General features: G+C 40.4%; 3 protein-coding genes across 6 annotated transcripts in view; 2 read left to right on the forward strand and 1 right to left on the reverse strand.

The window, feature by feature from the left end:
- Nucleotides 1-177: 177 nt before the first annotated feature.
- LOC131125141 (integrin alpha-6-like) lies at nt 178-16,815 on the forward strand. Its single transcript, XM_058066371.1, has 25 exons — nt 178-476; nt 5,531-5,658; nt 5,736-5,815; nt 5,893-6,154; nt 6,231-6,362; nt 6,435-6,648; nt 6,726-6,919; nt 7,783-7,880; nt 7,954-8,081; nt 8,158-8,247; nt 9,734-9,795; nt 9,868-10,037; nt 10,109-10,252; nt 10,456-10,571; nt 10,640-10,796; nt 10,889-10,966; nt 11,051-11,130; nt 13,011-13,088; nt 13,337-13,439; nt 13,504-13,674; nt 14,032-14,133; nt 14,409-14,519; nt 14,755-14,853; nt 14,927-15,052; nt 15,549-16,815. The coding sequence occupies exons 1-25, from the start codon at nt 313-315 to the stop codon at nt 15,690-15,692; spliced, it is 3,231 nt and encodes a 1,076-aa protein (XP_057922354.1). The 5' UTR covers nt 178-312; the 3' UTR covers nt 15,693-16,815.
- LOC131125140 (neurabin-1-like) lies at nt 13,978-26,665 on the reverse strand. 4 transcript variants are annotated; one of them, XM_058066368.1, is made up of 20 exons: nt 26,347-26,380; nt 25,994-26,057; nt 24,276-25,861; nt 23,798-23,930; nt 23,582-23,702; nt 23,302-23,406; nt 22,769-22,865; nt 22,538-22,684; nt 21,480-21,533; nt 20,957-21,057; nt 19,751-19,879; nt 19,556-19,652; nt 19,433-19,478; nt 19,215-19,351; nt 18,905-19,122; nt 18,709-18,774; nt 18,410-18,623; nt 18,161-18,259; nt 17,833-18,018; nt 13,978-16,814 (listed from the first exon to the last, which is right to left on the reverse strand). In XM_058066368.1, exons 3-20 carry the CDS (start codon nt 25,692-25,694, stop codon nt 16,578-16,580), a joined length of 3,606 nt encoding a protein of 1,201 aa, XP_057922351.1. In that variant the 5' UTR covers nt 25,695-25,861; nt 25,994-26,057; nt 26,347-26,380; the 3' UTR covers nt 13,978-16,577. The 4 variants fall into 4 exon arrangements, with proteins under 4 accessions (XP_057922351.1, XP_057922350.1, XP_057922352.1 ...); XM_058066367.1 differs by lacking the exon at nt 26,347-26,380 and adding an exon at nt 26,592-26,665 and having other exon boundaries at nt 24,276-26,057; XM_058066369.1 differs by lacking the exon at nt 26,347-26,380 and having other exon boundaries at nt 24,276-25,732.
- The window catches only part of LOC131125142 (rap guanine nucleotide exchange factor 4-like), a 28,188-nt gene continuing 27,724 nt past the window's right edge, over nt 26,287-26,750 (forward strand). The window contains exon 1 of the mRNA XM_058066372.1: nt 26,287-26,502. The gene's annotated coding sequence lies outside the window, so the exon portion shown is untranslated. The remainder of the gene's footprint in view (nt 26,503-26,750) is intronic.

The raw sequence follows: 26,750 nt of genomic DNA on the forward strand, positions 1-26,750 counted from the left end.
TACATCAAACAACAATAATGAAACAATTATATTTCAGTAGTATAAACAACTGTAAAAAGTTAATGTAAGTCTTTGAACATGCTATAGATATTAATCTCACTTTAACTTTGTATTCTAGGCTGTGTGGGACGTTACTGTGTGTGTATAGTTGGGAGTTTTTAGTATGGGAGGGGCAGCAAGGGAAAAGTGGACGCCGTGCAGCCCCTCCTGCAGTCACTCCCAGTGTCACTGTGCCCCTCCTTGCAACGACGATTCACCTTTCACCATCTCCCAGAGGAATTCAGGATCAGTGCGGCTGTCACGAAGGGGAAAATGTCAGGTGGACTGTGGCTGCTCTGTTTTCTGTTGGGATGCAGCCGACTGTCGGCTTTCAACCTGGACGCCGAGGACATCCTGCGGAAGAGCGGGGATCCAAATAGTTTGTTCGGCTTCTCCATGGCCATGCACCGACAACTCAAGCCGGAGGATAAAAGAATGTAAGAACAACTTTTTTACTTCTTCTTTACCATTATACGGTAAGTAAATGTAAAAACACGAATAATACAAATTGGGTAAGATGGTCGCTAATAAGAAAACAAGTCGCACTAAATGTTACGTCATCAGTCGGGGCTCATTTGCAGGTACAGGTACTTTTCCAGAAAAAATCTTTAGTCAACCTCTTTAAATTATGCACCCTTCACTTTCCAACCCGTGTTAATGTTTACTCAGTCTTAACTTATCTGTAAAGTTTAATAATTAGTTAGCTCACAGTGTGCTCCAGGTGAGACCAAACACATGTTAGAACCCCTGCGATAAACATAAATGTGCTTAGTTTCACGTTAAATTAAGTGCAGCTTATCTTTCTAGTAACTGAAAGTTGAGCAAGTGGAAAAGGTACAATCACAAACTATAGTAGTATCATATTGGGCTTAAATATGTTCAGAAATAATGCTGATTATTGATCATAACCATAAAGGAATTGAAAACACTGCTCAATTAGTTTTGTATTTTAGCTGCTACATTCAGCTTTATACGTATTACAGTAATGTTGTATATTGTATCTGACTCGTTGCATTCATCTGACAGCTACAAAGTCATTTTACTGTGCTCACACAGCATCAAAATCAAACTGTATGCTGTTTTAAACAAACACATCTACCAGCTGAATTAAAACAGGGGTTATTTTTCCGGTGAATTGTCTGTTTAATAGGCCCCGAGGACTATAACGGGCTCTATTTCTGTAATTAACACAATTAGGTTGTTAATTACATTACATTAATTAATTAAGGTGCACTGTGTTATAAAAGGCAACGGAAGCAAAACAGAACACAACATATTTACACATTTTGCAACTTAATGTAACTTTTTATCTGTGAAAAAACAATGTACAATCATCACTCGCTACTTTAGGGTTTGACTCTATTGTATTGTTTCAAAATAAATGTATCAATAAGTGTAAATTATCACTCTTTTATGGTACACTAAAAGCTTTTTTTTACATATTCTTGGCCTAAATGAAGCATTTCATTCCTAAAAATGGCTAAACTAAAACACAAATACTTGGCATTCAGAAGACACATTCAAATACGTGATATGTAGCATTCTACACTGGTCACTAGGTGTCAGTGATGTTACATTGATGAGACGATAGCCACTGCTACGTGTCATATTTTCTGTTAATATGTCTACAATGTTGGGTAATACGAGTGTTAAGGTGTTAGGTCCTGTTGAGAAGGCCTTAATAATGTTAAAATACGTAATTAGAAAGTTGGATAAGGAATCTTACTTTGCAAACATACATATAATTACATACAATGAGAAAAAGTCCAACAAATATTCTTTGATTAGAAATTTTTTCTCATGTTAGGTAAGAATGTTTGAAAAACGATTATATTATATACACCTATACAGGGTACAGTATACATAAATAAACTCAGTTTATGTTTGCATATGTTATATTGCAACTTCTTTGGGTAAATGCAAGTTAGAGAAGTTTTTAAAATACCTTTTTCTACACTGATACCACAGAAACTTCAGTTTGTGTCCAAATCCAAAGGCACGTGATGTTCAAAACGTGACCAGCCTCTCCACAAAGTCCCCCGACTCCAGGTTGTAGTGTTATAGATCACCCATAGCCAGATTCTGTGACTAAAATGAGGATGTTAATTAGAGCTGAAGCACATAATCAATTAAGCCCTTAGTCAATCAATATACATATAGAGTTATTACAGTACATAATAGTATGTACTGCATATGACAACCACCTATTTCTGTTCAGAAATGTTTTATTATCATCAATCACACTATGATGAATGTCCCAGTTCTCACACAATATTGTCACGTTATTTATGTTCGATGTTATTTTCCACATTATTTAGAGCTATTCAAATGCAGTCCTGTCTAGTTCAGCAGAAGTGGGTGAGAAACATGCATGTGGAATGCATATACAGTACTGTTGTTAGATTCCAAGCATGGATATGTGAGAGAGTGAGAGTGAGTGCATGTATGAGCAAGCTACGTTTGTTTTGCAAGAAGAACACTCATAGAGTTGGAATTAACTCTCTTCAATGGGAAAGTTGTTTTTTTACATTTACAATAGCATATGCTGAATTATTGTCTCCATTTGTTCAGCTTTGCCTTCACACTTTAGGCACAAAACTATAGCTGCCACGTGTGCATCTAATATTTACTCATATCTTACTTCTTCACGCCCTACAGCGATGATTTGTGCATGTACCTGCAGGTGAGGACAAGGATCTGATACATACATGCATGCGTGTGTGTGTGTTTGTGTCATCATTGCCACCCTCAGCGACCTGCATAGAAAAGCGAGGGTTTGATAAATGCATGTTATGAAGTTTGTGTATTTAATGTAAAAGAGCGTGCAATAATAATAAGACAGATTGAACATGATAATGTGTGCTGCCAGTGAAGAATTTAGAATTTATTAGGTACACTTTCAGAGAGATAGTTATTTAAAAACATGTGTATTATTGTGTTAATTTGTGTTTCTACCTTTTTCCGTCCGTAGTAACATTGTTAGCGGTCAAACGGCTTCTAAAGACAAACTAATCACTGTATAATACCATCAAATAAAACAAAAATAAAGTAAAACTACCCACTCTTTGGAGATGCTTGACAGACAAGTAATACGAAAGAGAACATGAAGGTGTGACTGAGTCCCTTTTTATAGGATGTGTATGTAATAGGGCTGCAACTAACACTTATTTTCTTTGTTGATTAATATGAAGCTTGTTGTTTAAATTAATCAAGTAATCAGTTAGGCCCTAGATGGGCCAAATTAATATGAACTAAAATCTTTGGTTTGGTCCACAAAATGTCATAAAGGAGGCAAAAATGTTGATCTCTGTTTTCCAAAGTGTAATGACAAATATAATAGGTCTGCTTTCATTGATGACAAAAGAAAAAAAAATCACATTTTGACTTTGGACGAGTTGTTGCTCCGGGGACTCCAGTTTCCTCCCACATTCCAAAAACATGTTAGGTTAATTGGCGACTCCAAATTGTCCATAGGTATGAATGTGAGTGTGAATGGTTGTTTGTCTATATGTGCCCTGTGATTGGCTGGCCACCAGTCCAGGGTGTACCCCGCCTCTCGCCCAAAGACAGCTGGGATAGGCTAAAGCATGCCCGCGGGACCCTAGTGAGGATAAACTGTGTAGAAAATGGATGGATGGAAAACAATTAATCTTGTACCACAATAGTTCTAGATTCATTGGATAATAGATTAATTATTGATTAATTGATACAGCTCAATTGTTCAGCTCAATTTCTATACCAAGCAGGGTACATCCTGGACAGCCAGCCAATCACAGGGCACATATACATTGTTTTAAAAAACTATTGAATAAATAAATATTGATACTTTGATATTTCAGTCATTTGAGTTAATGGATATTTAACTACATATCTGTATTGTTGAACTCCATCTTTTTTTGTGTAGTGTACATAATGTATTGGCCAGTGATGGTATTTGACACACAATAAGCTGGGGTATCAAGCTCTTTTGCCTCAGGTTGTGTAAAATAATCCAACATGAAAGAAATAAAAAGAGGTGGGTAAAAGAATGCAGACATAAATCATTTATACATCTGGGTTCCAAATATGCGCCATTTTTCAACAAATGTGGGTTGGGTTCCTGGCACAAACCAGGTAGGAAAAAGGCTGGGCAGCACATGGTTGCATTGACCTCTCTCTCTTTGCAATAGGGTGCCGCCAGTTGTTGCCAAGCAACAGGCTGCACCCCAGTTGGCAGCCTGGTTACCATTTTGTAAAAAAAAATAGGAAAATAAAAAATAAAATACAGCTCTCTCTCAATGGGATGTCTCTGTTATTGTCACTGTGCTGTTCGCTCTGTTGCTCCAGCTTTGGTGTCCCAGTGATTGTACACCATGGTATGTGTGTGTGTGTGTGTGTGTGTGTTTGCAAGCTATTACACTGAAGCAGACACACATCAGTACACACACACATACTGTCTCTCTTTGTCTTTGTTCTTCCTGTAGACCAATGTAGCCAATGTATGGGCTTCCTCTGCTGCTGCTGAATGATAAGATTAACAGTTGGGTTACTGCTTGACATTACAGTATATACCTCTAACATTGTAGGAACAGTTTGAGGACCCTTTTCTGTTACAGCAAGTTACATAAAGGCGTGCTCGGCCTTCTCAAAAAAGTCCAACGCAAATGACCTTTGACCTTCAGGATCATAAGTGTCCAAACTTTGTCCACTGAGGGCCAGAGTGGCAGCTTCAATCTCAGAATTAGAATTTTGCTCTGCCATCTCTTGTTATGTTTTTGTGTTTTTTTGTTTAGTGTTTCCAGTACATGAATGGTTAGCTTTTTTTTACACTTGTGAGACTGTGAATGGAGAAAAATGAGAGGCATAAAGTTATTTTATATGTTAGAAATGTTTAAATGCAGCGTGACACAGGAACACAGGAATAGTGCATTTCTTTGAAATGATTGGTCCCAGTGTGGATTGGGTTTGGTTTTTAAGGTTCCAGTGTATTTTCTTACAATATTCCATATACTCCAGTTGACGATATACTTATGTCCATAGTGCAAGCTGAAGAACAGTTTAAGCACTTCACTACATTTGAAGCACTGTTCTGTTCATGTCAATGACATCTGCTGAGTCACATATCCCTAATGTGTGAACTTGTAAGGACCCCACTGTAAAACATGCAGTCTACAATAGCGCCTTTCTCTTCCGGACAATGTGCTATCTGCAAATGCACGCTGCAATGCGCCATCCAAAAATGGCTTTCCTTAATCAGATCTGATAAAGACTACAACTTAAAGTCATGGGTGGTGGTCTTTGTGGGGATGAAAGAAACCAAAGTGACATGGTGGAGCATAGTTGGAAGAAGAAAATATGACATCCTTGTTTTCAGTGACACAAAGGCACCTTGTGTGTGTGTGTGTGTGTGTGTAGCTGCTGTGTTACACTCTGGAATGTGTTCTAATGTAATGTACATGCTTCTCATTGATATGAATTGCCTGTAATAGATTGCTGTGTGTGTCTGTTGCAGGCTACTGGTCGGGGCTCCGAGAGCCAGAGCCTTGAGTGGTCAAAATGCCCAAGTGACGGGGGGACTCTACAGCTGTGACATGAGCACTCCCTCTGCAGGCTGCGTCCGAATTAAGTTTGACAATGATGGTGAGATATTTGCTGACCTACGCACTTACTTTATTTGATCCCTTTTCAATGTTTTTTTTTTTTCAAACTGGCTGTAGAGGACATTAGGCGAGAAAGCAAAGAGAACCAGTGGTTGGGAGTGACAGTCAACAGTCAGGGGCCAGGAGGGAAGATTGTGGTAAGACACCAAACACTTCAACATCTCACTCTTCAAACAGTACATAATCTAAGCTGTGTGTTTGTTTCCCCACGTAGACCTGTGCCCATCGTTACCAGCGCAGGACCAATGTGAGGACCCCCATCGAATCCAGAGACATCATCGGCCGCTGCTATGTACTGAGTCAGGATTTGAGAATTGATCCTGATTCAAGTGAGGATGGAGGAAACTGGCACTTCTGTGACAACCGACCACGAGGTCACGAGATGTTTGGGTCCTGCCAGCAGGGCCTTTCTGCCACTTTCGACAAGGACTACCACTACCTCATATTTGGTGCTCCGGGAGCATACAACTGGAAAGGTTGTTATAATGAATATTGTTTCATATGGAACAGGTTTTTTTTTATTATGCCAAATTCCCTGTTTATCTCATCCAGGTGTGGTCCGTCTGGAACAAAATAACGACACCCTCCTGGAGATGGGCATTTATGATGATGGCCCCTTTGAGGCAGGAGATGAGAACGAAAATAACCCTGATCTCATCCCAGCTGTTGCCAACAGTTACCTTGGTAAACCATTCACTCGTTACAGATGCTCTTCATGCACAAGGTAACTACTTTATTAACCCCTCCTTGTCGCAGGTTTCTCGCTTGACTCAGGCAAGAGTCTGACCAAGAAAGGCCAGCTAACAGTGGTAGCTGGAGCGCCCAGAGCTAACCATAGCGGTTCAGTGGTGATGCTCAAGAAAGGCCCCGAAACAAGTAACATATTAGTGCATGAGCACACACTAGACGGGGAGGGTCTCGCATCCTCTTTTGGTTATGACCTGGCGGTGTTGGATCTCAATGGCGACAGGTAAGCAAAGCTGGAAGAAGTACTCTTCTTCATTTATTGTCAGCCCATAATTACCAATTTGTTTTTTTGTTCATTAGTTGGCAAGACATAGTGGTAGGTGCACCTCAGTACTTCGAGAAGGATGGAGAAATCGGCGGCGCCGTCTATGTCTATGTCAACAAAGCCGGAAAGTGGAACAAGGTGACCCCCACCAAAATAGTTGGACCTGAGGACTCTATGTTTGGCCTGGCTGTGGAGAATCTGGGAGATATGAATCAGGACGGTTACCATGGTGAGAATGCAGAACAACAGAAGCAACATGGTTGGCATACATACACTGTCAAACTGCACTGCCAAGCTATTGCCATCATAAAACATTTATGAACTTCATGACCAATGTTTTAAGAAATAGTTTTATGCACGTGTAGAAATAAGTAAATAATTATTTATTGTAAAATCCATCCATTGTCCTCCGCTTATCCGGGTCTGGGTCGCGGGGGCAGCAGTCTTAGTAGGGAAGCCCAGACTTCTCCAGCTCCACCGGGAGGACACCAAGGCGTTCCCAGGCCAGCTGTGAGACATAGTCCCTCCAGCGTGTCCTCGGTCTGCCCCGGGGCCTTTTCCCGGCTGGGCATGCTCGGAACACCTCAACAGGGAGGCGTCCGGGAAGCATCCGGACTAGATGCCCGAGCCACCTCAACTGACTCCTCTCGATGTGAAGGAGAAGCGGCTCCATTGTAACATTACAATTGTAAACATTGTAAAATGTTAAGTCAAATTTTGTGTCAGCTTAGGCTTCTTTCTTTGTCCATCTACCCTACTCTGTTTGAAACACGTTCTTAAATTTTGACAAATAAATTGGAAGCCGTCTCTTATGTCCCTGCAGTGATCCTGTAGCTTGCACATTAGTGTTGAGCAATGGGATGTAAACAAAGAATAATAGGAATGTAAATGTGACTATAGGGGTGTTATTTCATGTCTAGAGGGCTCTAATAATGGTCGGAACTGTATTTAGAAAGTCATATACAGGAATAAACTAGGAACTGTATTATTATGACAACCAAATTAGCCTGTTTGTCCTGAGCAGTCTGGACAGTTTAAGTCACCGTGGCAGAGATGTGTGGCTTAAAGTGTTGTTCTTCTCCACTCTAATAGATTTTGCAGTGGGCGCCCCGTATGATGATGAAGGTGCAGGGAATGTCTACATCTACCATGGATCTGCTACAGGACTCAAATCCAACAAAGCTGCACAGGTGCGCAAAAAAACCCTCTCAGACCAAACACACGTTAGAGAAGTGTGCTTATCTAACAACACTTTTGCTTTAGATTTTATCTGGCCAGCCTTTAGGAGTGAGGATGTTTGGCTATTCTTTAGCTGGCAACATGGACCTGGATAAGAACTCCTACCCGGACTTGGCTGTTGGATCACTCTCTGATGCTGTCTTTGTCTTCAGGTGAGTACAATAAATTGCTCTTTTTGTCATCACGTCCATTCCTGGAGGTGCTCAATATCTCTCCATGTCCTGGTAGAGCCCGGCCAGTCATTGCCATCAAGAAGGAAATCAATTTCACTCCAAAGGAAATTGACCTGACTAAGAAGAACTGTGGGAACAGCTTCTGGTAAGTTTCAACACAAATGTTTATTATCTCTACACCTTCATAGATGCTGACCTCCTTTATATGCGCAAATTATTCACTGATAATTTAGCCTTACTAGTGAACAATCTGATTAATTGAAATATTGTAGCTATCATGATACAGTATATCAGTACATTTACAGTTGTGTAAACAAGTGTTTGCCCCCTTCCTGATTTCTGAAATGTTTCTGATCAGAAGAAATTTATATATTAGTCAATGACAACACAACTGAACCCAAATTGCAGTTTTAGATTAAAGTTTTTATTATTTAAGGGAGAAAAGAATCCAAACCTGCATGGCCCCTGTTTGGAAAAAGTGGTTGTTGTGCATGTTAAAACATAACAGATTAATTGAGATCTATAGTATCAGTCTGGAAAAGGTTATAAAGCCATTTTTAAAGCTTTGGGACTCCAGTGAACAAGAGTGAGACACATTATCCAAGAATGGCGAAAACATTGAATAGTGGTGAACCTTCCCAGGAGTGGCTGAACAATTAAAGGAGAGCAGACCCTACAACAATAGCCAAACAACTGCAGGCCTTAGGTTAAGGTCAGTGGTCATGACTCCAACATAAGGGAGACACTGGGCAAAAACAGCCTGCAAAAACGATACGAAAACCACTGCTGGAAAACAACAAACATTAATTCTTGTCTGAGTTTAGCCAGAAAACATCTTGATGATAATCTGTGGTGTGACGAGACAAAAGTTGAACTTTGTGTGTGTCCCGTTACAACTGGCGTAAAAGTAATTTTAGAACAGTAAAATATGGTGGTGGTAGTGTGATGGTTTGGGACTTGTTTGGGTTTTGCTGCTTTAGGACCTGGAAGACTTTCTGTGATAAATGGAACCATGAATTCTGCAGTCTACCAAAATATCCTGCCATCTGTTTGTCACCTCAAGTTGAAACCAACTTTGTTTCTGCAGCAGGACATTTTTAAGCAGGATTTAAGTGTGACAAACATGCAAAAAATTATGAAAAGCGCAACACCTTTTTACACTGTAAATAAGTATAATGCTTTTATGATATATTCCAATAACTGCAAAGGGTGAATAATTAATTTGAATGGGATTGCTCTAATTTACGATTCAGTGTGTGGCCTACTACAATAGCCAATAATGTTACTGTCGCCATACTGTCGTTGAATGAACGATCTCACTTTACAATAAGGTACACAAAAATACAGTAGTTACTGAGGAACTAATGACTACTTCATTAGCTACGTAATTTTGTATACCTTATTGTAACGTGTTACTCATCAGTCATTTGTTACTTACAAGATTGGTCCCTTTTTGTTGTGAAATATGCTTTTTAATATCGATTAATATGTAATGATAATTGATGATTTGCAACAGGTTATTTGTTGCTTCATGCACCAATCCTAAATAACGTTTCCCGTAAGTTTCACTAAGAGTTTTTGCGTTAACCTACTTGCAGAAGTAACGATAATCTCTGATTGTTTCCCCTTAGCCTAAATGTTGAAGCCTGCTTCACCTACACAGCCAACCCCAAGACCTACTCTCCCAGACTGAGTAAGAATGATCATCTTTACCGGTATCTTTTTTTTTGTGTGCCATAAACCTACCTCATGTGTCTCCTTCCAGCTGTTGCATACTCCATGGCAGTTGACGCTGACCAAAGAAAGAAGAATCTAATTCCCAGGGCCTCCTTCACTCAGCAGTCGGCCTCTGACAACAACTATGAGTCCAAAGGTACCCTCACTATAGACGGCCAAGGAAGAAAACAATGTGTCACACGTGTCATCGCCATACAGGTACCACGCTTGCTCTTTACAGGAACTCAACAACAAACAAAACCTTACAGTAATGTTGCATTAACCCACAGGACAATATTCGAGATAAACTGCGAGGGGTACCCATCGACGTGGATTTGGAAATCATGGATGCCAAACGCAAACGCAGACAGAGCTCCTCCTCTGAAGTATCACCTGTCCTGGATGCTAAAGACTCAATGCCAACTCGTTCTGAGGTATGCCAGACTTCTCTGGGGTAGAAGGTGCCCCCCCTACTGGCATGGACTGTGTAGAGTTGCTATTTATTCCCAGTCCCTATAAAATTGTCTTTTTCACTCACTGACCTCATCACACGAGCAAGAGAATATATATGTTACACAATAGCCTTTCTATTTATATACAGTATACTGTATATGCGTGTGTGTGCATATGCTTGTAGGTGCAGTTTGTGAAGGAGGGTTGTGGCAGTGACAATATTTGCCACAGTAACCTCAAGGTGGCTCATCGCTATGGCTACAGGACAATGGACGACGACACTTTCACTCCGTTACCACTGTAAGAAAAAAAAAACATTTTTTTTTTACTTTTCCTTGTTTTTAACTTGGCATCATCTCTCTTTAAAGGGAAAACGGTGTGCCGATGATCTCGCTTAGCAATCAGAAAGACATCGCTTTGGAGGTCAAGGTGAACAATGAGAAGGGAGATGACGCACACGAGGCGTCAGTTGTCGCTTCCTTCCCGCGTGCCCTCACCTACGCTGCATTCCGTGGTCCTTCCAATGTATGTTTTTCTTCTTTCCCCTCACAAATACACATTTGTGGTATTGTAGTAATACAGTATTTGTGGTTTTCATCGTAACATACTGGTTCCAGGCTGTAACATGCACAGCTAATAAGAACGGTTCTAAGGCTACTTGTGAACTCGGAAACCCCTTCAAGAGAGACTCTGAGGTGAGCGTTAAACAGTAAGCCCCTCCCTCTTTTGTCAAGCAACTTATTTGCATTATGTATATACGTATGTGTATGTGTCCGTAGACAACCTTCTACATCATTCTGAGTACAGCAGGCATCTCACTAAACACAACTGAACTGGAGATTGATATTCAGCCTAAAACGTGAGTATACCCTATTGCAGGGGTCTCAAACTCAATTTACTTGGGGGCCACTGGAGCTCGGGTCTGGGTGAGACTGGGCCGCATCAAAAACAAAAAAACAAAATGCATTTATTAAAAACAAAAAAATTAAAAAAAAACTTTGCTTTGGTTCCAATTTTCTACAAGAAAAGCTCTGATAAAACATTCCACTGTTCTCAAATATCTTACTTTTTATTTTTCTACACAAAATAAGATGAAAAATAAATAAACAAATCAAGAATAAAGAAAATCAATCAATCAGTAATAAATAAATAAATATGATAATAATAATAAAACGGCAAATAATAAAAACTTAAGAAACCACATATAGTTGGTGGGTAGACAAATTATTTTTTTCAGATTAAAATGAACAAAGCATTATTAGAGCCCTGTAGACATGACAAAACACGACTATAGTCACATTTATACTCTTTTTATTTACAACATATTGCGCAACTGCAGGGTCTTGAGACACATGCTAACTCGCAAACTAGAGAGCTAGCGACCTAAACGGTAGCCTTCAAGTTATTTCCTTTAAACTTAAAAAGCCAAAAACTTACCACTTCCACACGGATAGGGAGGATAACTATTAACAGTTATTTAACCTTTAACATGAACATGAATCAAACGTAATAATTTTTTCTGGGTACATGATACCATACAGCATCCATATCAAACTTGCGCGGGCCGCACTAACATTAAACTTTCATATCAAGGCGGGGGCCTCAAACTAGTGTCCCGTGGGCCACATTTGGCCCGCGGGCCGCGTGTTTGCATTGTAATTGTGTCGCACTTGTGGAAAAATATGATGTATATAGAATCTTAGGATATAGAGTGGGATACTTTGTGACTACTCATATTCATATAAGTATTAAAAATATGCATTTAAAATTCTTCATTCATTCACAACAAGTTTGTCCACACATTGTGAGGCAATGGAGGTCAGCATGTATGCCTGTATAACAACAGTCTGACTCCCAGTGTCATCTTTTAAAGAACACTTTACTAACACTAAATTCATCACACAGCAACTTAATACTCAAAAGATGTTTATGCAAATATACAAACATGCCCTAGTATGACTTGATAAACCAAAAACAACGTAGTTTTCCCATGAGGTATTGTGCCTCCCATAAAATGTTTTTCTCAACACTTTTTTCAGAAAAAGCTTGTATATTTCTGAGTTATAACGCTTGAGTGTTAGTTGCTGTGTGATGAGTTTTTTGTTATCTTTGAAAGATGACACCTTGAGTCAGACTGTTGTTATACTGATTTATACTGAATTCCACTGGGTTGACAAGCTTGTTGTGATTTAATTCATGGGTCATGATTGGCTCCTGTCAAATAAAGAGCTGACTGGTCCTCACTGTCGTATGAGTGGCACAATTTCACACTTAATGACGTGGGGACTGCCTGGGTTTTCCTTTAAATTGAAGGGATGCAGCTTGTACACCGGAATTTAGAGTACATGCATATCATTAGGATATTTTCCACCCAATTGTAAGTCATTCATTGCTGTTTGGTATTCATTTAGAGTTGTACCAATAACATACTTGTACACAATTTAGAACAGTGATGCCCGGTAGTTGTTTTCCTTCCTTGTCCATTAAAAATAAATATATTAGAATAATTTTTATTTATTTTTTTACTAAAAATTGAGAAAATTAACAAAATAAAATACTAAAATTAATAATAATAATATAATTCAATATTCTAATTATTCTTATACATCATCAGGATTGATTTGAGTTGATATGAACTTGAAAGTGCATGATAAAATGTCATTAGCAGAAAGTGAAAGTAACCTTTCTTTGTGTGTGTGTGTGTGTGTGTGTGTGTGTGTGTCTGTGTTGATCATACAGCACCAGCGAGCAACCATCACTTGCTGCTATTAAAGCCAAAGCCAATGTTGCCATCACGCTGCAGCTGTCTATATCAGGGTAACTAATGTGCACATTCACATTAAATGTGTACAGTTCAAATACAACACATACAGTACCTCTATAGTATAACTACAGAAATGAAACATAGTCAACACATAGCCACTATTGCCTAAATAGGTGGCAAGACAAGTGAGTAGAAGATAATAATAGAAGATAGAAGACATAATAAAACGGTTGCTGAAATGTACGATGCTGTATGTGTGCATAGAAAAGGTAAATAAAACATGTTTTTTCAATTTTCCCAGACAAGCTCAGCCTTCTCAGGTGTACTTCTCAGGAAAGGTGAAAGATCAGAACGCCGTGAAGAGTGAGAGCGACATGGGAAGTGCCATCACTCACCAGATTAGAGTAAGTAGAGCTATAGTAAATGTAGGCTGTTCTTCAGTGTTTTATCAAGTGATGTTCTTTTCAGATAATCAACCTTGCAAAGCGTTTGACGGACTTTGGCACAGCCACCCTGTATATTGACTGGCCCAAAGTAACAGAACAAGGCAAGTGGCTGCTCTACCTGATGAAGATCAGCTCCACTGGTGTGGATCACATTGAGTGCTCTCCTAAATCAGAGATCAACCCTCTCAAAAAGGTCAGTGGATGGGGTGGAGATTGTATACACTTTAGATTTTAAAAAATGCATTTTCTTCATTTAATTATTTTTATTTTATTACAGAGAGTAGTTCTAATTTTTCGGTATAGGTTTGTAATATTTTTTTACATTTTCTATAGTACTGTAAGTGTTCAAATGGATTGATTTTGCTATATATTTAAAATAAAATTAACAATAATAATAATAGAAATTATATATAGGGTAATAAAATAATAAATGTTGACATACAGAAATAATTATAATATCTAATACTGTTATTTTTAACAAAATATTTTTATTTATGATTTTTAGTCAACACCAGTAATTCTACTAATAGTAAATTGTTTTGAATTGAAGGAACCAAGTAACATGAGGTCTAGAAGGGCCTCAGAAAAGATCCAGGATGGTGAAGAGGGAATTATTTCACGTTTGGTGGACAAGAGGACCTCTAAAATTTTGGTAAGAAAAAAAATACTGTACTTCTGAAAGTCTAAGGTCACCGCTAAGTAGTTTTGTTTGTTGTGTTACCTTTCACACAGCAGTCAAGTTGACATATTAAACAGTAAATAGAAGTGCTAGACACAGGGAGGAACCTCCTGGTTTGTGTTCTAGTATTTCTATTCTCCCAATAAAGAGACTGTGTAAAAATACAGTACATGCTTATTATATCATTGCTTGAACAATTACCATCTACTATTTGGGATTGCCTTTTAATACTCGCTCTCTGGTTACAGTCATGCCAAGATGGGGCCAAATGTGTGAGGATCAAGTGTCCCCTGCAGGGCCTGAGCAGTAACGCTGTCATCTCCTTACACTCTCGCCTCTGGAACAGCACTTTGATGGAGGTAAACACATCAAGTAGATCATACTGATCAATTCAATAACAATAAAACATATGGGCTTTGTTATTGACCTTTGACCTTGACACTTTTACTTATAAGTGGAGGTTTTTGCTCAGTGAGCCATCATTAGATCAACAGGAGACTCTTAAATTGTCTGTAGGTGTCAGTTATCTATACAGGTATGTATCTGGAATAGGATATATGAGCACTTTTAACACATTTTTACTGTTTTCAACAGGATTACAAAAAGATGCATCATGTAGAGGTGATTGTTAAGGCGACTTTGCATGTTGATAGCACGAGAAAGAACACGGTTCTGCAGAATGCTGAGACACAGGTACACACACACACACACCAAACATGGATACTTCATATACATAGTCATGTGCGTTAATGTTTTTATCTTCTAGGTGAGACTGACTGCCTTCCCTGAGAGGCGTGAAGCCCAATATGGAGGAGTGCCATGGTGGATCATTTTCTTGTCGGTTCTGCTGGCGCTGCTCTTACTAGCACTGCTGGCTTTCCTTCTCTGGAAGGTAGGAGAAACACACCAGTGCATCCGTTTATATCCATGTGTAGGTGATTTTGATGATGTTCTAACAACTTCCCTCTTCTCAGTGTGGAGTCTTTGGGAAAAAGAACAAACGGGACTCCTCAGAAAAACAGAGGCTGACACCACATGCGTAAAAAAAAAAAAAAAACTAAACCAAAAAAAATCAGGGTAATTTTACCCGGCGTACTATGAAGGAGTGGTGCACATTTTTGGGGCTTTTCTCACTCAAGTTACAGCCTTTTATGATTTTTTTTTTTACTCACAACTTTGACATGTATATGCATGGCCTGGGGGAGGTGCTGTTTAACAAGCAATGACTTCCATTTGACATTTAATATATGCTATTATCTTGACTATGGGGCTTTTGTGCATCGCTTTTGATTGACGCTTTTCCTCATTTCTTGTTGCACTTAACACATTCACCCTTCTATTCCTCCTTTTTCCCCTCATATTGACATCTCTATCTTTTTACTGTACAGTGTGGCTTCTTCAAGAGGACCAAATATGAAGACAAAGTTCCCAGTTACAACGCTGTTCGGATTAAACGCAAGGACAGAGACGTAAATACTGACTGGCAAAAGAAATCCTGGATGACAACCTGGCATGATAATGAACATTCCTAAGACAAAGCTGCAAGGACTGTAAATATCAAGATATTCATTTGTAAAGAAAGAGAAAAAAATAATTTGTGCACAATACTTGAGCAACCTTTGTGCTTCAGGGGCTAGTTTCATTTCATGTGTGTACAAACAAAAGTTTGTTAAAGCATTGTGCACATTTCATTTTCTATTGTTTTCAGTATGGGGAGGGTTTGTTTGTATATTTTTTCAATGTTTTTCAATTTTTCAATGCAATTTTCTATTTATTCACTTAAGGGGTACTTCCTGTTACACTCTGTAGACAAAAGAGTCATGTAATGCTAAACACTTTTTTTTTTAATCTAAAAACCAGCAATGCATCTGCTTTCTTTATTAAATCTCGTCATGTTTGGGAGAGACTGTAGTGTGTATTTTTAGGAGACGAGGAGAATTAAGATTTTCTTAAATAAAAAAAAATGTCGCCATATTTATAGTATGTTTAACATCCACCCATCTGTCCATCGCGGGTATGCGGGTATCCCAGCTGTCTTTGGGCGAGAGGCGGGGTAAACCCTGTACTGGTCGCCAGCCAATCACAGGGCACATATAGACAAACAACCATTCACACTCACATTCATATCTATGGACAATTTGGAGTCATGTTTTTGGAATGTGGGCGGAAACCGGAGTACCCAGATTTTTATGCCAAATTAAGATTTAAAGACGTAAAAGGTTAATGAGTTATTTATTAAAACATACAATTTAAATGTAAAATCAAAAAGATAATTTAATATAAAAAAAAAGGTAAGAAGACATTAGCTTTGAAACTGTGTTCTCCCATCAGAAAGGATATCAAAGAGTCAAATCATCCAGGAACATTGTGTGTGCTACAACTGCAATATGCTGGTGAAAAGTCCAAAAAAAGAAGTTCTATAGCAGCGACTCAGTCCTCGGAAGTCTAGCACTGTGTTGCTGCACCACTGCAGATCTGTTCTCCATCACCAAGCCTGCTTTCTCCTTTCCTTCACTCTCATAATTCCTCTCCTTTCCCGCGGATAACTTCCTCCGTCTCTTCTCCCTCCCTCTCTCTTCTTTTTCCTCTCTCTTTTTTATCTCCTTCAACTTCTTCTTGAGAAACGAGCGGTCGCTTTGACACAATCCCAGGGCCTGACAACAGAAATGAAATAATGAGGCTGGAATTTTATGTGACGTTGCTTTTAACAAGACTATCCACCAGAGGTCACCCAATGTATAGCTGAAACAGGCTTACTGCTGTTGAAAATATCCATCTGTTATGGTGGAAATTACCACAAAATTTGTTATCATTACAGCTCATCTCAATGCATTGACAATGATAAACAAGAAACATTTAAGTATTTAAGTCTATGGTGCGTTAGACCACCGAACAAAGTGGGAATAAACGAAAATGACAACAAAAAATTATGGGCTTTCTAAGAGTATATTATATTTTCGATGAAATACTTCATCATAATAATTCATTCATTCAAAATGTATATCCGTTTACATAAAATCTGATTTAGTTATTTGCCTTAATTGCTTTCAAACTTCAATCAATTCCACACAATTAAGCCCTTTGAGTCTCAAACTTAATTTTGTAGAATGCTGAAAATCTAAATTATTAGATTAGATGGGACTATTAGGGATGAGCCAGGTATGACTATGAAACGAGTACATTTAGTCATGATCTGTATTCATGTTTAAAGAAAATGCTCATTATGTATTCGCTCTTCACGCTCTATGATTGGCCAGTCACTCACAGCAACTGCCTCTTCCTCAACGGACTCTTCAAGCAGCAGCCACAGAGGAGCTGAGCGGTGTCTCTTTCACGTACACGGTGCAAGTGGCAAGTTAAAAACAGCTTGTGTTGCGTTGGTCACACTGCCTCCACTTTATGAGGTTTCCTTCAGCTCACCTCTAATTCGGTTGTATCTATCGTTACGTGGTAAACTTATCACTTACACACATTCACAATACACATACAGCGAGATAATAGTGAATATACAAACTTTCAATTTCTGACATAAAATATAAAAATGTAAGCCGATTAAACCACGCCCAACCCAGAGTACAGAAAGTGGTGTACTCGCTCACCCACAGTGTTTCTAATATGAAACTAGTTGTTCAAGTTGCCATTTTCTCAAGTGTTTTATTAGTAAGCTCTGACCTTGAGTTTGTCGCTGTCCATGCTGAGCAGCTGTGTCCCGTCCACACCTCTGGCTGCAAACTCGCCCATGCATTGCTCCATGTTCATGGCCATCAACCACAGACACACATGGTGGCTGCTCCACTCCAGCACTGGTCGACTTTGCCACTGGTTGTTATTTGTCGTCACAGGGTCATCATCCAGTGTCTATAGCGACATCACATGCAGTACAATACATTACCAGGAGAAAAAGGAGTTCAAGATGATGCTTAGCGGGGAAAAATAAATGGATTCAGCAGGCCCTATGTGAACAGAGGCAGCAAGTGGAAGGAAAGGAAAAGCCGTTTACCTCTGTAGAGGAAAAGGTGAAAGTGTGAGACTGTCCAGAGAGCGAGTGGTTAGAGCCATAACCCCCCAAGATGAAGCTATCCATTTGAGACCCAACACTCTGGAACCAACAGAAACAAGACTTTCTGCCTGCACATTTGCCACCGGTGTACTACGTGCGTATGGGACACTATAAATAAGGTTTTTGTAGAAAGGAAAGGGAGAGTGCATTCTCTAGCCTGCATAGTCAAGTATGAAGATGTTTTCATACCTGATCTCTTCTACCTGAGGTGGTCAAGTAAGGCAAACTGCTGCTGGACACAGACCGAAGCTTCTTCCTGCCGCTGCTCTCACCTTCCCCCTCCTCGTCTTTCTCCCTGCCTCGCTCCCCAAACCAGGCGAAGGGCAAGCAGGAGGGCATGGAGGAGACTGAGCCTGATGGAGAAACTTGAGATGGCTCCTCCACCAGGTTGCCACAAGACGCCCTGGGCAAAAACAAGGCATGTGAATGGCACTAGAGAGGGTAAGGTATCACGTATAATGGTGCAGGAGCAAGGACTTCAATGCCACCTGTTGTTCATGGACCTTCTGTGCTGTTTCTCACCCCTCCTCTTGCCGAGAGACTTGCGAAGGCCACTGCAAGACAACATACAAATCCCAAAATTACATTCAGAGACATTTCAGGGGTTATAAAGAACCACAAACTAGTCAATATTTGATGAGACTTCCAAGATTCCAAATGTGGTGTGGTTGTTGGTGAGTGGACCTGAAGTCAGGAATTTTCCGTTTTGACTTCCTGGATGTGGATGACTTAGTTTGTGGGGGGCTGATGGGGTCAGTGATGTAGATTGGGGGTGTGAAGACGGAGGCAGTGGGCGGGATGGGGACCGAGAAAGGGGAAACACTAGAATGGTCAACATCGCTGCTCCTTTGCACAATCCCTTCGGACTGCGTTGGGCTCTCCTTTGACCTTTGATCTTCATCCTGATTAAGCAACAGCAAAACAAAAGGATTGCATGGTGAGCCTACACATTTCACCTGTGACTGTCAACATGATGTTCCTTTACATTCCAGACCTCTTTCTTAAAGCTCTCCCTGAGTTTGTCCCGTGAGGGCGGATGACGCTTGGACCTCTGGGCCAGCTGAGCTCGGGCTATGTGAGCACTGCAGTCCAGTCGTTGTGTGTCAGGTACTGAAATAGACCATTCTGGATCTGAGATAGAATTATAATGAGTTGTATATAAATGAATGTATCGTAGAAGGGATCGCATATGTCCTAAAGCCTGTCGTCTACCTGATGTGAGATTCTTCCCTGCAGACATTGGCTCTTTTCTCTCTAGCTGCGAATAAAGCAGTCAAACAGTGAGGATGAAGACAATTTAGCAATCGGGCATAATGCAGTAGATGCGGCCCCCACCTTAGCTTGAAGTCTTTCAATGGTCTCCCTGTGCTGCTTGTCCCTTTCCTCAATTTCCCGACGCAAATCTATCTCTCTCCTCTCCGCCTCCTCCTCTCTAAACAAACATTCGTTTAAAAGTTGAATCCCACACTGATTACGAGTGTATAATCCAGAGGTACTAACAGGGTAATTGGGAAGGAATTAAATGATTACCTGCTCTGGTAGTCTCGGACCAGTCGCTTAGCCTTGCTGTACTTGACTTCCAGGCTGTCTGATTGGCTCTGGGCGTCAGCCAGTCGCTGGCTCACCACCCTGCACAGTGTCTGGGCCTCTTGCCAATACCTGATAAACATAGGGATGTCGGTAAAGCAACGATATAAATGTGTTAACGTTAGTGTTTGGAATTGTGTGCAATGCTTGCACAAACTTTATTGCACACTAAAATGATCAGACAATGTATATCTCAAGCTAAATGTGCTACAAAGTAAAAAAAAAACCTTCTGTAATGCAAGTCCATCCATACTTAAAATACAGTAGAACTCCGCTAGTGGTCCCGCACAGGAACCCGCACGAATGGTGACAATGGGGGAAACTCAAACATTTCTATTTTGGACACACAGCTCGCACTTATTAGCTTAACAGCGACATTCTTTGCTAAATCAACATTTGCAATAACAGTGACTGTTGTATTTATTAGATTACATTCAGCTCCAGAACCTACCTCATCTCTCTCACCTCAATATGACTTATTGACACGCGTTTGAAGTATAAAATGTATACCGTATTTTCTGGACTATAAGTCGCGCCGGAGTATAAGTCGCACAAGGCCAAAAATGCATAATTAGGTAGGAAAAAAACATTGCATTTTTTGCAGGTAATTTATCTTACAAACTACTTGACCAAAACAGACATTACATAATCTTGGAAGGCAAGTTCTAACAATAAAAGAATAGAGAACAGGTTGAATAGGTGCAAGATATGCTAACACAATGGTTATTCAGCTACACCAAAGATAAACATGAACAGAAAAGGGGTCCAGAGTTTATGTAATAAACAGTTTTTTCATTTATAAGTTGCTCTGGAGTATAAGTTGCTGGAACAGCCAACCTATGAAAAAAAGTGTGATTTATAGTCCGGAAAATATGGTACTCACTCACCACTAATGAATGATAACGTAAGATGATCAATGAACACATGGAATCGGAGTCAAAGTGTTTAACTTATATGTATGTTTCACTCGTGAAAGTGTCAATCGTCAGGGCGTAACAACAACAAACATTAACAGTGCCGCATGAAGACAAACGTAAAAATTGTGAGTATTGTTCATAGAGCTCTGTATTAAACATTAGATTGTGCAGGGTTTCCTAATGTTTCGGCCAGTAGGTGTTTTAGGAAATTAGTAGAAATATAGTATAATACTTTTCCAGCTTGTCAGCCTTCTCTTCTCCATCCTCCACTTTTTGTTCCAGCTCAGCCTTCTGGCTCTCCCAGCTCTCCTGCCGCTCCTCATATGCTTTTAACTGCATGGAGAAAAACACTAATTTCATGTTTCTAGCATATGGTATGTCCAATACACAAAAGGGATGCACTCCTCTTCAATCATGTACCCAAAGAGATCTATTTTAAGCATTCCCAAAAGCGTACACTTGCGAAATCCTTTTACTTCAACAGTTTGCAAACAACAAACAAGAGTCATTGATCTCACAGTTGGATAGCGGGCTGACAGATTTTGGGAGTAAAAAGCGTTTGCCATCCCAGGTATGTAGTGATTAGTTTGAGGGGAGCGGCAGACACAGAGAGGTACTGGAACGAGGCCCATGTCCTAATAACGCCACGTCGCACCATCTCATACGCCGTTAAAATGGGTCAGACTGTTCCAAATGTGGATGTGAAAGGTACCGTATTAATACACGAGTATTGGTTGAGTGTGGGAGTGACCTACCTTCTCTCTCGCTTGTTGAAGCTGGGCCGCTCTACTTCGCAGTTTGGACTGAAGCTATCAAGACACAATGTGATAAGATGCAATTAGTTAGGGGGTAACACCAAAGTACTGGAACACCACTACAGTTACAGGAATACAGTAATCTCTCATCACAGTTAATTGGTTCCAGATTCGACTGCCATAATTGAATTTCTGCAAAGTAGGATTCCTTCTTTATAAATGGGAATATTTTCATAGTTATGGCAGAGAAAACCTGTTTATGTGCTTCTAAATACATTTAGCATTATTAGACACTTCTAAATATGAAATGTCACATTATCATCACCCAATATAGAAATATAATATATAGGAAAAAAAGCCATTTAAGACACTTTACCTTGTAGGGGGAGTTTTACGTTGTTGTGGGCTATAGCCACAACAGTAACCCGCGTCATGGGTATGCTGGAGCCTATCCCAGCTGTCTTTGGGCAAGAGGCAGGGTACACCCGGGACTGGTTGCCAGCCAATCACAGGTCACATATAGACAACCATTTAGTTTCCAACTAACCTAGCATGCATATTAATGGTTTGTGGGAGAGTCGGAGTATACCAGGAGAGATCCCACGCACGTGCAGGGAGAACATGCAAACCCCACACAGAGATGTTGGTTATTACTATGATTATTATTATTATTATTATTATTGTGCTGGTTGTAAGATAATTTAAACCTGCAATAAAACCGGGTTGTTCAAGTCTGGTGCTTCGGTGGTGGTCTCAACAAACAATGACTGAAACCTATTGACCACTGTAGAATACTACATTCACAAGTTGCAGTCTTAATGGCTTAGACTTGGTATTTTTATGCTCGAAAATGGCTAATTTGGGACAATTTGTTTAGATTGTGTATATTTTTTACTAATAATAGGCCATAGTCAATGAGGAAACAGCAAAAACCTGCAATAGAGTGAGGGAGTATTGTTCGAACAGCGACATACTGAAGGACGACTGTATAGAGATATAGCTTCAACTCTTCTGGGAAGACTAAGAAATAAGAGGTTCTTCAACACTCAACACCGTACCTTTTGGTATTTGAGGCACAACTGGTCGTTATCAAGAGAAGAAAGTAGAGATACATCCTCCTCCTCATCTTCACCGTCGTCCTCAAACCTTGACACATCCTCAAACATGCTAGCACAACTTTCCGACTCCCCGCCTATCCTTGCGTTCTGTTGTGTACCAGGCACAGACAAATGAATTACATGGCTTACAATTGCAGTACACACGTATTCTTAGCATGTTGGAAAATACACCTTTTCCTTTTGTGAGGCTTTCTCCAACTCCATGCTCTCATTGACCAAGCGTGCCACCTCACTCTCCACCCCCTCCTTGTCCCGGCCAATCAGAAACCTTGCAGAAGGAAGATAAGAAATCACATTCACCACATGGTGTGTTGGCCATGCATTAATTAAACACTCGTACTGTTTAAAGAATGGACGACATATTTGTGAAGCTCACACCACATGTTTATGCTTTTTATTTGTTTTTTTGTGATCGAAAAAGTGTCCTAACAATGGCAGAGAGGAGAAGTGTAATGATGGCCATAGAAACAGAAATTTAATTTACTGAAAGAGTGTGATTTCAAAAACACAATGAATTAAATATCTTATTAAACACTACACATTCATTCCAGAAATACTAGCCGTTGTTTGCAGAGCATCGCAGACGTCAAGAGTACTTATACTTTTTGTTTTATTAAAGAGCAGTTAACTTCTGCCATGTACATTGTACAATGCACATTGTCTGTACAATTAGTAAAGCTTTGACGATGATGTAAAGAACTTACTTGACTAAGCCTGATGTATTCTTCAGCACTGAGGATGCAAACAGCTGCGACACTCCCACCAAACTGACTCCATCCACCTCCACAATCTGGTCATTAACCTGAATCCTAACGGAAAATCATTTACACAAATAGAACATCTCTTCTAGCGTCCATTTTTGTGTCCATTTGTATTATTTACATAACTGTGAATGTGGTATAATAAGTAATGTTATCCATAATTTTGACTCCAACCTCTAGCCTCTAACTTTTAACCAACCCAAACTTAATGTCAAGAACATACCTTCCATCCTCATGTGTTGCACCTCCTTCAGTGACAGTCTTGACAAAGATTCCTAGTTTTTCCAGGCCCTGGTCAGCTCCCACCCCCATTCCGATGATACTGATGCCCAGGCCATCATCTCCTGGAGGAGGAAAGAGTGGAAGCTTCCTGTGATGACTTGTAATGTGTTAGATGCATCACTTTCTTTTTGCTTTCACTCTGACAGAAAATACAAACCCTTTTCTATTTCCACTTCAAAAACATCCATCTTGTCCACGCGCTTCTCCAGCTCGTACTCGGCGGAGGCGGACACTGGGTCAATGTCTTTGTTGTGTCGATCATACTCTGCATTGGAGTAGGTGCTGTAAACCTGGGGGACGGGCAGTGAGCACACAGCATCAACACTGATAATGGAAACGTGTAGCTGATTGAAATTACAGTAGCACTAGCTTGTGTTGAGCTGTAAAAAGAACCATGTGCAATTTTATGACACTTACTGTACATTCACAAGAAGCTCAAAAGTTTAACCAGAATAGTAGTTTGCAAGCTACAAGAGTAGTGTGCTTTTATTTTGATAACCCCAGCAGATCGAAGCATGTAGGATCTTGTCTTTTCTCCACCCTGACAGTGCAAGCATGGCCGTGGGCTGGCCTCTCTCTATAAACACAAGCTTAGAAATGCTGCAAAAAATTTATTTTCTAAAACATGTGCTCACCTTGATTGGTGCTGAGGAGAAGTGGACTTTTCTCCCGGAGACCGTTTGTGCATCTCCGTCATCCTGATCAGGCAGTTGAGGAATGCCAGGAATTTCTTCATATTCCAATGACAGCGGAGAACTTTCCAAGTTTTGCACCTGAGATGTTAAATGAGACTCCTGTTCGGATGATTTGACCTCTCTGCCACTGTCAACCTTTCCATCGTCGCCTTCTCCTCTGAATCCCTCTTGCTCCATATTGGCACATTCCTGCAGCTCAGGTGTCACACACACTTCCTTCCCCACCTTTTTAACATCCTCCTTTGTAGAACTTTCTCTCTCTGCTTCACCCATCTCATAGCGCTCCTCTCTTGCGAAGACAGCGTGTTGGCTTAGCTCCTCCCCTTCACTCTCACAACACTGTTCATTCACCTGCTCATACTTGTCAGGCGTCGCTCTACAGTCTCCTGCGGTTCGTTCCGTCTCCACACTGGGCTGTTCAAAAACATCATCTACCAGTTCTTCAACACGTACATTTAGACACATTAATTTGTCTCTCTTATATGCTACCCATTCTTTCTCCTTTTCCTCACTTTCATCGCTATCTGAGGACTTCACGTGGACAAGCTCTGCCCTGAGTGGCTCCTCAGGGGTCAAGCTGGGCCCAACAATCAATCTCTCAGCCTCTTCCTCCTCTGCTTGAGTCTTTGAGCCCGCACTGGTAGGAGAATTAGTTGATGCCCCACTGAGAACATCTGACAGAGATTTAAAGGCTGTTGTTGGCAAGGATGTCTTTATAATGGGTGTTTTTGTGCATTTCTCTTGAGCCAAACTCTCTTTTTCCTCTCTCTCTTTGCTCAGATTACATTTGGACACCTGTCCCCCATGGGCAGCTCCTGTGATTCCCTTGGTCTCAAACAACTTCCTAGTCACAGAGAATTTTTGTGCTAGAGCAGCCCTATCTATATCCCTTATCTCATCTGATCGGGCTGGTTTATCTTGTAAGAAGGCTTCAGGTGAGCAAACACTGGCAACGGTGCTCTGAACAGAACCCATTACCAGACGTCTGGAGGTGGAAAAGGGTGATGTTTGCAACTGCAGGCTTGGATTCTGCGGAGAAAGGAGAGTTGTTGTGGAGCCGGAACTACACTGTACTGAGCTGCCATCTTGTTTCGACTGTTGGCTGTCCATTTGAAGGAAGATGTTGTCTCTGATTTTTGTCCCTCTGGTGCTGTGGGTTCTCCCTCGGCCGCAGACAAGGGGATCCGAGAAGCTGGTTGGAAGCGTGGACTGGTGCATGGTAGAGCAGTGGGCAGAGGCAGCTTTGGAGCCATGCTTTAGGCCAGTCCCACTGTCAAATGAGCATTTAATGGCATGGAAGTCAGTCTCATATGTGATCCTGTGAGGAGAGGCGCTTCTGCCTTTGTGGTCTGTACGCATTATTAGAGGATGAAGGTCCACTGGAGCGACGAAAAAAACTGCAATCAAGTATTGAGTTGTTTTATATTGTAGACCTTTATGCTTTAAGGAAAGGAAAAGTTGAGCTGGTTGAGGAAGTTCAGGTCTTCAGGTAAACGCCACCATGATGTATAACTTAAGGTCGAATTCTAAAGCGTTCAAAATACACAGATCGACACAGGTGAGCAGGTTGTTTGAGGAGATCTAAGTTAAGGTCGTCGTGTTTGTAAAAGTTGTAAATCACAGCAAAAGAGAAAAGAAGGGAAGAAATGTCGACTCACTGAGCAGAAGTGTTGGCGTCGTCGAACAAGTCCCCTACACTGCTAATTACGATCAGCTTGTTTGCTGCATTCAGGAGCAGTAGGAAATTGGGAAAAATATAATTACTCTTATCAGTGAGTCCAGTCTAACAAAAATTTAAAATATGCATTTAAAACTTTGATGACGAATAAAATACTACATAGTTTTATCTTATCTTAATACTAAAATTTCTCCAAACGCTCATAACAGTATTCACATTTACGAAAGTACACGAAAGCATCATATTTCATCTGGAGGACCGCACGTTTATAGGGGCCAGAGAAACATTTCGTCGTCAACAACTAACAAATAAAACGCATATATTTCCTCTTACCGGGAGTCTTGTCTCCTTGGAGTCAGCAGGTACCGACCGGCGTCTCCCTCGCTACGACTAAGACAAACAGATGGCGACTCATGCTTCTAAATACTGTAAATGGATAATCCTTGCTAATCCTGTGTAAACGACTCCAGTAACTGTGAAACACCGCCGGTGAGTTGGGTACTAACTCCGGGGCATGTTATCATACACAAATTATTTCTTAATATCTATATATTTCTATGGTTATCCTACAAACTTACCTTTACCTGTGTAGCAGCATCATGGTGGTGCCTCTCTTCATCTAGTGATATCCTCAAAGGAAGTCTTTGTATGAAAACACACCTGTGTGCGTGATGTAGGTTACTGCAATTGAAGTGTGTGAAGCAAATGAGAGCACTGATGCAGTACCTGCTGATGCA

The sequence above is a fragment of the Doryrhamphus excisus genome, chromosome 3 (assembly GCF_030265055.1).
Source record: "Doryrhamphus excisus isolate RoL2022-K1 chromosome 3, RoL_Dexc_1.0, whole genome shotgun sequence".
Classification (NCBI taxonomy): domain Eukaryota; kingdom Metazoa; phylum Chordata; class Actinopteri; order Syngnathiformes; family Syngnathidae; genus Doryrhamphus; species Doryrhamphus excisus.

Bases quoted from the DNA above. Each gene is read 5' to 3' on its own strand.
- LOC131125141 (XM_058066371.1), top strand. From the start codon at position 313: ATGTCAGGTGGACTGTGGCTGCTCTGTTTTCTGTTGGGATGCAGCCGA. The intron at 10,797-10,888 runs GTATGTTTTTCT...TACTGGTTCCAG, and splicing joins CATTCCGTGGTCCTTCCAAT to GCTGTAACATGCACAGCTAA. The intron at 13,675-14,031 runs GTCAGTGGATGG...TTTGAATTGAAG, and splicing joins AGATCAACCCTCTCAAAAAG to GAACCAAGTAACATGAGGTC.
- LOC131125140 (XM_058066367.1), bottom strand. From the start codon at position 25,694: ATGCGTACAGACCACAAAGGCAGAAGCGCCTCTCCTCACAGGATCACA. The intron at 21,534-22,537 runs GTACGGTGTTGA...GTGTCTTGATAG, and splicing joins TGTGCCTCAAATACCAAAAG to CTTCAGTCCAAACTGCGAAG. The intron at 18,624-18,708 runs GTGGCATTGAAG...GTTTTTGCCCAG, and splicing joins AGAAGGTCCATGAACAACAG to GGCGTCTTGTGGCAACCTGG.